Source organism: Dipodomys ordii, unplaced genomic scaffold (assembly GCF_000151885.1).
Source record: "Dipodomys ordii isolate 6190 unplaced genomic scaffold, Dord_2.0 Scaffold10, whole genome shotgun sequence".
Lineage (NCBI taxonomy): Eukaryota > Metazoa > Chordata > Mammalia > Rodentia > Heteromyidae > Dipodomys > Dipodomys ordii.
This window is the reverse complement of record NW_012267226.1, coordinates 17,410,145-17,420,170: the sequence shown is the minus strand read 5'-3', so window position 1 is coordinate 17,420,170 and position 10,026 is coordinate 17,410,145. Positions and strand designations below refer to the sequence as shown.

At 50.7% G+C, this 10,026-nt stretch overlaps 1 protein-coding gene across 1 annotated transcript in view; it reads right to left on the bottom strand.

The window, feature by feature from the left end:
• Positions 1 to 8,443: 8,443 nt before the first annotated feature.
• Zbtb16 (zinc finger and BTB domain containing 16) overlaps positions 8,444 to 10,026 on the bottom strand; it is a 184,830-nt gene continuing 183,247 nt past the window's right edge. The window contains exon 8 of the mRNA XM_013009768.1: positions 8,444 to 8,531. Coding sequence (XP_012865222.1) covers positions 8,529 to 8,531 — 3 coding nt within the window. The 3' untranslated portion in view covers positions 8,444 to 8,528. The remainder of the gene's footprint in view (positions 8,532 to 10,026) is intronic.

The following is a 10,026-nucleotide window of genomic DNA, read 5'->3' as shown; positions in this document are numbered from 1 at the left end:
AAAAAAAAAACAGGGATACAGTTGGCCCATAGTAACAATGAGATGTATAAGACACTATGTTGAAAATGAACTTTACAATTTAGGTGGGGAAGGGGGGGAGGAGGGAAGGAAGGGATGGTAGGGGAAAAACAAAGGAGGAGGCAACAATGCTTGATAAGGAATGTACTCATTACCTTGCTCATGTAACTGTAACCCCTTTGTGCAGTATCTTCACAATAAAAAAAAACTTATTTAAAAAATAATCCCAGTGGGTTATGGATACAGCAGAGGAGGCTGGGGAAAATTCCCCGGAGTGGGGGGGGGGGGGGGGGGAAGTCAACGGGTGTGCCTCCTCCATCCTGTCAGCCAGGATACCTGTGTCATCCAGGTTACATTCCTCGTGGAGCCCTTGGAGCCTGAAGAACCTGGTCCGCTTTCCTGGGCCTGAGTTTCTGCTGTGGAGGCAGAGCTGTGTGTGTCACTTGTGGCTGACTGAAGGTCAGGTTGCTCTGGACTGGCAGTGGGCCTCTTCTTCTTGACTGTCCACACAGAGGTCAGCACCTAGGAGAGCAAGACAGCAGACCACAGGCCAAAAGAAAAGCAGGCTGTGTGAATAGGTAGCCAGGAAGAATCCTGCCCTCATGGGCCAGGCAGCCTTGCCAGACCCAAGGCTCTGCTGCCCCCTTGTGTCCAGAGAGGAAATGACAAGGAAAACTCCATCCCTAGCATGTCTAAGATGTTCTGGCAGCCATTGTCCCTTCTTCCGGAAGGAACACCCACAACTGGAGACCAGATTCAACAGATGACCTGGCTCGTTCCCAGGAATGGGCCACCAGGTTGTTACCAATTACTGCCTGGAGGTCTGAGTGCCTGGAACCAGCCTCTGGAAGGGGGAAGGGAAGGATTTGAAAAGTTAAAAGCTTTTCCCCAGGCAGAAACAAGCTGGGAGCAGTTGCATCTGGCTGTAGTTTCTGCTTCCAGAGTTCTTTTGGTTGCAGAGCAAGGAGGTTGGGGCCTGCTGGTGCTTCCTGCCCCTGCACCCTGTGTGTCCAGGCCCAGATCCATCTGTCTGTACCAGGCCACCTCCCCAACAACTCCTCTGTTTCCACTCTTCTCCTTGCTCTTATTCACTTCCTTCCCATCTTCTCAGACACGGGAAGCATCCCGGTGTTTGGGAGATGTTGTCTGTTCCCTTCTCTTCCTAAACAAATTGAGGGCAGGGCCTTGCATGAAGCATCGGGGTGCCCTTAGACTAGAGATCAGGGCCCAGCACTAAGTGGACACACAGTACCTTCTTCCCCATGGGTTTCTAAGCATGGCTGCTGCCTGTCCATACCACCCCCACCACACGCACACCTGAGCCACATGCCTCCCGGCCTCCCCGCTCTGCCTTCAACCCCACCACACGGCCTCCGCCTCACTGCCTGCCTGGCAACCTGGTTGCCACTGTTAGTTCAAGACTCAGTTTAAACACACTGCAACCTATGAAGCCTCTCTTATCTCTCCCAATGATGCATCTCTCCCTGCGAACCCTGACTCCCAGAACACAGCTGCCATGACTATCTGCAAGCTCAGCAAGGGTGAGAGTTGAGAACATATTTACTTAGGAACTCTGATTACCCCTGCAAGGAAATCGAAGGCCCAGTGTCCCTCGGGTCCCCTCCCTAGCTGTCCCCTTCTGTCCTCTTCTGCTCCAAATGAGCCTGCTTCTTAGCACCTGCTTCCCAAGGGCATGTTTCTAGTAGAATCATTCCTTCAGGAGAAGTGCCTCACCTTATCCTTCTTTTAAGATTCATCTTAGATGACCCCCAACTCTATGAAACTCCCACCCCTTTTAGTCCCTTCAATTAATCCCTCCTTTTTCTATGCTTTCCATCATCCCTTGGTGTTAAGAGTTAACAAACTGAGGCTGGAAGGTGGCTCCGTGGTGGAGTGCTCGCCTAGCACGCATGAAGCCCTGGGTTTGATTCCTCAGTACCACATAACACAGAAAAAGCCAGAAGTGGTGCTGTGGCTCAAGTGGTAGAGTGCTAGCTCTGAGTAAAAGCAGCTCAGGGACAGTGCCCAAGCCTCGAGTTCAAGCCCTGGGACTGGCAAAAAAAAAACAAAAAGAATTAGCAGACTCTGGGTAGTTATGCAACGTACACCTCTAATCCCAGTACTGGGGAGGCTGAAGCAGGAGGATTGTGAGTTGGAGGCCAATTTGGACTGCAGAGTGAGACCCTGTCTCCAAACAAACAAAGAAACAACAACAATAGAGTCAGCAAACGCTGCCTCCAAGAGAACTTCGCAGCCCATTGCTGCGTTTTGTTTTGTTTTGTTGGTCCGCTGGGGGCTTGAACTCTGGCAGGCCTGGGTGCTGTCCCTGTGCTTTTATGTGTAACACTAGCACTCTACCACTTGAGCCACATCTCCACTTTTGGCTTTTTGTTGGTTTATTGGAGATAAGAGTCTCATAGATTTCTCTGCCCAGGCTGGCTTTGAACCGCGATCCTCAGATCTCAGCCTTTGAGTAGCTAGGATGACAAGCATGAGCCTCCAGCTGTTGCTTCTTATTTCAGCAAACTGTGACCTCTTCATGGGTCCTGAGTACCCCAGGTGCCCAGCTGCAAAGCCCATTCACAGTGGACTCATGAGGTGTATGTAGAGAGTTGAATATCAGGTGAGCCCCGGTTTGAATAGCCACACAGCCAGTGCCAGAACCTAGAAAAACCTACTCCAGGACACACCTCCTAATTCCGGCTGGCCCGGCTGGCCTACCCACACTTCATGCAAAGAGGCAGACATGAGTTAGCCCAAGCATCTGCCCCAGAGATGCCCAGTTCTGCAGCCTTGTGCTCTGTCCCGCACTCTCCCATCATGCACAGCGTCCTTAGAAGGCTCCTAGGTTGGGCCATTATTGTGTAGCCTCTGTTCCCATCTGCCACAGGAAGAAGCCTGTGACCCCACGCCCTGGGCTTCAACCTCATCTTTCATAAATGTGGAGGGGCCATTGCTGGATGAAATTCCTCCGACACACACACACACACACACATGTGTGTGCACGCACATGGACACACACATGAACGTATTATTATGTGGTCATGCACACAGGAGAACAAGGGGACATTTTTTGTACAGGGGCCCAAACCCACAGCTTTGCACTTTATAGGCAAACAACTCTACCTTGGGGCCACTTTCCCAGCCATGTAAGAAATCTTCACATGGTCAGCACATTTTGCCTTATGCCAACAAGAACATCATAATCCATTTTTTTTAAAGCTCACGGAGGTATCTGCAGGAATGGAGGGGGAGAGGCGGGACAGGACCTCTGAGCTGTAACCATGTTTAGCCTGAGGACCAGCTCTGAGCTCAAGCTCCGACACCTGGCAGAGTCTCTAGCTTTACAACAGTGTGCGCAACAAATATTTGCAGACCAAATCAGTTACTGGCTTGCTCGTGTTCCATGCCTATAGACAATCTCACACTCCCCTGCCTTCTTGAAGCTGGTCTGTTCAAGCACCAGCTGCTCAGAGTGCTGGTAGTAGCTTCCCAGAGTAGCAACCTCGTATTCCTGTTTGTGTTACCGTAACAAAACACCCGAACTAATTAACTTTATACCGAAAAGATGGTTCTTTAGTCCACTGTCCTGGGGATTGTGGAGGGGGAAGACCCAAGACTGGGTGGAGCAGCTGCGTTAGGCCTCGGTGGCCAAATGACAGATTGGCCAGGCACATGTGGCAGAGCAAAACATTCACGCTTCATCAGCCAGGAAGCAAGGAGAAAGAAGCTCTTCCAATGTCCCGCCCCCAATGACCTGAAGACTTCTCCTGAGGCTCCACCTCCGAATGTTTTCCCATGGCCCAATAGCGCCACCATGGGGCTGAAGCCTCCAGGACACTCAGCATCCAAACCATAGTAGGTCTCTTCTCAATTCAAGTGTCCAGATCTTCCTAAAGTTCTCCAAGCACAACAGGTGGGTATTTCTCCTCTGGTCTCATCACACACTCCTGGAAGGCCCTGCTTTTCGCCTCTCACTTGTGCTCCTGACTACCCTTCGGTTATCTCTTACATATCACTTGTCCTTGCTCCAAACTGGGCTAAAGACAGTTGAGTTTCCTCACTCTTTGTAAAATTGATTGGAGCATGCACATACATAAGGCAGGTCAGAATCTTTACCTACAACATCATATGAACAGTTATTACCAAGGGTGTTCACAGTGGATTTTTAGGGTCCTACAATTCCATTTTAGAGATAAGGAAATTGAAGCTGAGGTGTGTGTGTGTGTGTGTGTGTGTGTGTGTGTGTGTGTGTGTACTCAGGGCCTGGGCATTGTCCCTTTGCTTTTCACTCAAAGCTAGCACTCTACTGCTTGAGCCACATTTCCACCTCTACTCCCTGCTTGTTGGTGGTCAGTTGTGAATAGGAGTCTCACGAACTTTCCTGACTTGGCTGGCTTTGAACAGTGATCCTCAGAGCCCAGCCTCCTGAGGAGCTAGATTTACAAGCTATCAGCACCAAGCTGAGATATTACTGACCTCCCAGAGGCTACAAAGCCGGAAGGCTGAAGGCCAGAATCCTTTCTTCCAGATGTTGAAGCCGGTCATGTCATTTTATGGGACAAGACTACCTCGTTTCTAGGGGTGAGGATGGAGGGGGCACATTTGAGCTCAGAAATGGTGACACCCCAGAGGGCCTGCCATAGAAGATGGGGGGGGGGCTTTTGCCTTTTTGCCCCATGACATCCTGTAGAGCCCAGTTGTATTTCTTCGGACATGTTCTTGTTTCCCCTACCCTGGGCCATCTGTGGAGCATGTTTTAAGCCTACCTGCTTGAGGCTGGCTTCCTCATTTAGCTGACAATGATGTATCCTAAGCCTTTAAAAGCACTGGCCCTGAGGATTGGGAAAGAAAAACTGGCTAAATGAGAGCGAATGAGGTGGCTGAGCGATGGTGGGAACGCCTGTAAGTCTCAGCCCTTCCCAGCTGCCCTTTCTCCAGCCTGGAGGGTCAGTCTGTCTCCCTGGGGTCCATGCTGTCAATGGAGCCGGGGCTGCCAGCCAGCCCTCTGCTGTCCCAGCCTGCCCCCCCGCCCCTTGCAGGGCCTCCCGTGGGTATTTCTCATTCAGAGGTGGCACCCGAGAACCTCCTTGTCCCCCACTTGTGGAAGGTGACCTCAAAACCCCCACCACACACCCCCAGGCTGTGGGCTGGCCCAGGTGGCCCTGAGGTAGCACCAGGCATCTGGGTAGACAGCAGGTGCGGGCATCCGGCCTTAGGTGTGGGGAGGACAGGGCTGCGGAGGTCTGAGTTGAGCTGGGACGGGGCTGAGCTTGTGTCCAGGTGGAGGAGGGCGTGCTCATTCGAGTCGTGTTCACTGCACGGCACCGTGGTCGCCCGTGGCCATCCCCTGCCCTGCCTCTCATATGAGAACCCAGGGAGATGTATGGCCCTCAGGGACACAGCCAAGCCTAAGGCTCGTTGACCTGTATGCAGAGAATTGTCTACTGCAGGCTCTCTCTCTCTCTCATGTCTCATATCTCTCTATGTGTTTCACTGACCCCCTCTCTCTCTTTTTTCTTTTTGGTTGGTCATGGGGCTTGAACTCTGGGCCTGGGGACTGTCCCTCAGCTCTTCAGCTCAAGGCAAGTGTTCTACCACTTGAGCCACAGCGCCACTTCCGGTTTTCTGGTGGTTAATTGGAGATAAGAGTCTCACGGACTTTCCTGCCTGGGCTGGCTTTGAACCTTGACTCTCAGATCTCAGCCTCCTCAGTAGCTAGGATGACAGGCATGAGCCACCAGCTTCTGGTCTACCGCTCTCTTTATCTGCCTCTTTCTGTGTCTCATGTCTCTGTTCTCTATGACTCTGGTGTGTCTGTCTCTGTCTGTGTGTCTGCCTCTCTCTCTGCTTTTCTTTCTCCCCCCACCCCCCCTGTCTCTCCTTCTTGGTCTCTCTCTGTCTACCTCAGTCTCATGCCTTTGTTCTCTATACCACTGTGTGTGTCTCTGTCTTTCATCTCTCTCTGTATGTATGTGTGTCTGCCTCTCTCTATCTCTGCCTGTGTCTGTCTCTCAGCCTCTCTTGCTCTGTGTCTCATGTCTCTGTCTCTATCTGTGACTCTATCTGTGAGTCTGTTTTTGCCTCTCTCCTCCCCGCTCTGATTCGTCTCTGTCTCTGCAGCAGGCAGTGAGGAGAGGAGACTACTGGTTGTGTTGCAGCTCCACTTTTGGCCTAGCTGCTCACCTGTCCCCGGCCCCATCTGCCTAAGCTGGGAGCTGCCTGCACCATCTGATCCCTGTGCTCTTTTAACCGTGGTGCTTCAATGCCTTCAGATGGCAGAACACCTGGAAGTCTTGGTCCGTTTTGTACAACACCAGGAAACAGTCATCTCTTGTAAGGCATGGATGATGAACCATTCTGCAAGCAGGAGGCAGGCCTCTGTGTTCCCGGATAGATGGGTGCGCGGTGACAGGCGGGAGCCCCCTGCAGGCGGGGCCTGGGAAAACCATGGCCCGCGGCACACAGCGAGCTCACCTGGCCCTCCGTTTCGCTGCTGTGTCTGTTCATTTGTTCCATGTTTGTGCGATTTTTATCATTTTAATTGAAAAATTCTTTCCGTTGGGTTATGTTGGTTTTTCTTTTCCCCATGCAAGGAAAGGAATGAAAGCACATCCAGCTCAAAAGGGGGGAACAGGGGGTTCACTTCTCAAGGGATTCAAGCCGAACTGGGGAGTCCAGGTGGATTCAGGCTGTGGGTTCAAAACCCAGCCAAAAGAAATCCGGCACTGCCTGCCAGGCGCTGGTGGCTCATCCCTGTCAGACAACCTGTGCCCCAAAGCCCATGAGACTCTACCTCAACCAACTAGCACGAAAAAGCTCAGAGGGAAGCGAGGCTCAAGTGAGTAGAGCCCCCGTCAGGCAAGCAAGCCAAAACAAAGCGCAGAGCCCTGTGTCCACACCCAAGTAACAGAAAAATAAATACAGAAATTAGGCACTGTGTGAAAGCACCAGGCACTGTGAATTCCCAGAGAGGCTCAGAGAGCAGCCAGGGTGTCCCAGATGGACAGCTTTATCTGCTGGCCCCTTCTTGACTGAGACATGTACTCCATAGCCCTTCCTCGGCTTGTGTGAAGAACAGAGCAGTCCAGGAAGGGCCTTTCCCCACCCACATTCCCCGTGGGACCTCACCTCTGCCACACTGGCCTCTCCTATCCAGAGGACACATCTGCGTGGCGTATTGGGCCCAGGCCTGCGCCTCTCAGGGGCTTTGGCCCAGTCTCTTCTGCACCAATTCCTCTGCTTTCTTCTACAGAGAGATCTTCAAAGCAGCACACGTGATGATTAAACTCTATCTCCTGTGGACCCCCCTCCCCCCCCCATAGCGATGAGCGACAATAAAAAAGAGGCAGCTTCGTTGGTGTTTCTATATTTAGTGTTTTCTGATTCACCTCATGAGACACCACACCCTAGTTTGGGCCCCTGACTTCCGAGAGGTGCTGGGAAGAAGGGGTTCGGTGGAGGGGTGAGAAGGAGAAGGGGTTCAGTGGAGGGGTTTGGAAGCTCAGAAGTGAGGCGTTTGTTTCTGAGCAGGCCCAGCTTGAGGCTGATAAAGGCTAATCCTCTGAACCTGACAGACACCCGGAGCTCAACCATCTGAGCAGGAGCTACAAGTGGAGATACGCTCAAGAGACAGTTGTTCTAGAACTGAACTGAAGGGGTTCTACACTCCCCATTCAAGTGCGTGGGGTGTGCATGAAGTACGTTTCTCCCTGGCTGGAACTTACACGGTGCCAGGGCTGAGGGTTGGCATCGTACCCATCCCCCACCTTGCTCCTTCGCTTTTCCATCACAGACTAAACTGTGACCCCATCCACGGTGTGGGAAGGTGGAGAAAGATCCTTCAAAGAGGAAATGAAGATGAAATAAGGATGGAGTCCTCACCTAAATAGCCCTGGTGTTCTTCTAAGAAGAGGGAGAGCAGGCGCCGGTGGCTCACGCCTGTAATTCTAGCTACTCAGGAGGCTGAGCTCTGAGCCAGCCTGCACAGAAAAATCCATGAGACTCTTATCCCCAATGAACCACCAGGAAACCGGAAGTGGTGCTGTGGTTCAAAGTGGTAGTGCACTCGCCTTGAACAAAAGTGCTCAGGGACAGCGCCCAGGCCCCGAGTTCAAGCCCCACAACCGACAGAGAGAAAAAGAAAAGGGAGAGACATCAGCAGGGGCCACTGGGGACACAGACACCAGCCAGGGAGAGAGGCCTTAGGTAAAAGCCACCCGCCAGCACTTTGACCTGACATTTCCAGCCTCCAGACTGGGAGAAAACATTGACTTTTGTTTAAACCACTCAGGCTGTGGCTGTTTGTTCTGCAGCCCTAACTGGCAAATACACCCCAGGGATAGGGATATCAGGAGTGAAGGAAACTTTCCCCCACTCTCCTCCACCTCGTGGTGGTCTGCAGTGTGAAACAAGCATAAAAACACACCTTCTGTCTCTACGTCCATGTTGAAGAAAGGACAGACCTCCACAGCGGGACCACAGGTTCCCTCTGCTCACATTTCCCTGAATCACTGAAGAAACAGAAAACAATTAAAGATGTGATCAGTAAGTTTAGCTGCTTCATATACTGAGCTTTATAATCTGCATATAGAACATGCACCTTCTTTCCAAGATACCTATGAAATATCACAAAACTTTACTGTATTTAAAACCCACAATTCCTCCCTGAAGTAGAAATAATCCAAAATATTTTCTAACCAAAATGTAACAATATAAAGATTAATTACCAAGCCAGTAATCAAGAGACTCTACTACTCAGAATTTTAAAAATAATTTTCAATTAAATATCTGTGCATCAAAATGGAAACTGAGCTTAAAAAATAGCTATGTGCAAGTGGCTCCTACCTTTAATCAAACCTACTCAGGAGGCTGAGATCTGAGGATCATGGTTCGAAACCAACCAGGGCAAAAACGTTGGTAAGAATCTTCAATTAACCACCAAAAGGTTGGAAGTAGAGCAAAAGCCAGAAGCAGAGCTGTGGTTCAAGTTGTAGAGTGCCAGCCTTGAGTGAGAAAAGCTAAGGAACAGCACCCAGGCCTTCATTTCAAGCCCCAGTACTGGCAAGAAGAAAAAAAAGATAACAAAAACAAATAAGAAATTTGGAGGGGGGGGCAGGAATCAGAATATTAGATCTGAGAATCTACTGGATACAAATAGAAAAATTCATGACGTTAAATAGTAATGAATGAAGCATTCATTACATTTTTAAAAAAGCAAATGAATTAGCTCAAAAAATACCCCATAAATGAACTTAAGCAAAACAAGATGCTTAAATAATAATAATAATTAATAGTTGGGTGCTGGGGCCTAATGCCTATAATCCTAGAAACTCAAAAAGGCTGAGCTCTGAGGATTGCAGTTCAAAGCCAGGCCAAGCAGAAAAATCCGTTAGACCCCTATCCTCGAACTAGCAAAAGGCCAGAAGTGGAAGTTAGGCTCAAGTGATAGAGCATTAGACTTGAGCAAAGAAGCTCAAGGACAGTGCCTAGGCCTTGAGTTCAAGCCTTAAGAATGACACCAAAAACAGGAAAGACCAAAGGAAGGAAGGAAGGAAAGAAGGAAGGAAGGGAGGGAGGGAGGGAGGAAGGGAGGGAGGAAGGAAGGAAGGAAGGAAGGAAGGGAGGAAGGAAGGGAGGAAGGGAGGGAGGGAGGGAGGGAGGAAGGGAATGACAGTGGGACCCGTTTCTCCCTGCCCTCCAATGTTTCTGAACCGCAGGGTCTGGGTGCAGGGGGCTGGCTGTATTTCATGACCTTTGACCCTTTCTTTGCCGCAGGGTTCTCACCTCAAATCTTAACACACACCCCCTCCCTAGTCACTTTCAGAAAAAGGCCAAAATGCCATCTCCTTTTCTTGGCTTCCGTCCTTGTCTTCGATCCGCTGTCAAGATGTTGAGTGTTTCTCTGTCAGAGGCTCTTCTGCTTTGAGCTGCTACCCAGCATCTTTCCTCCCTCTCCAGGTGTGACCCCCACACACACCCCCACTCACACCCCCCCACATCCCCCAC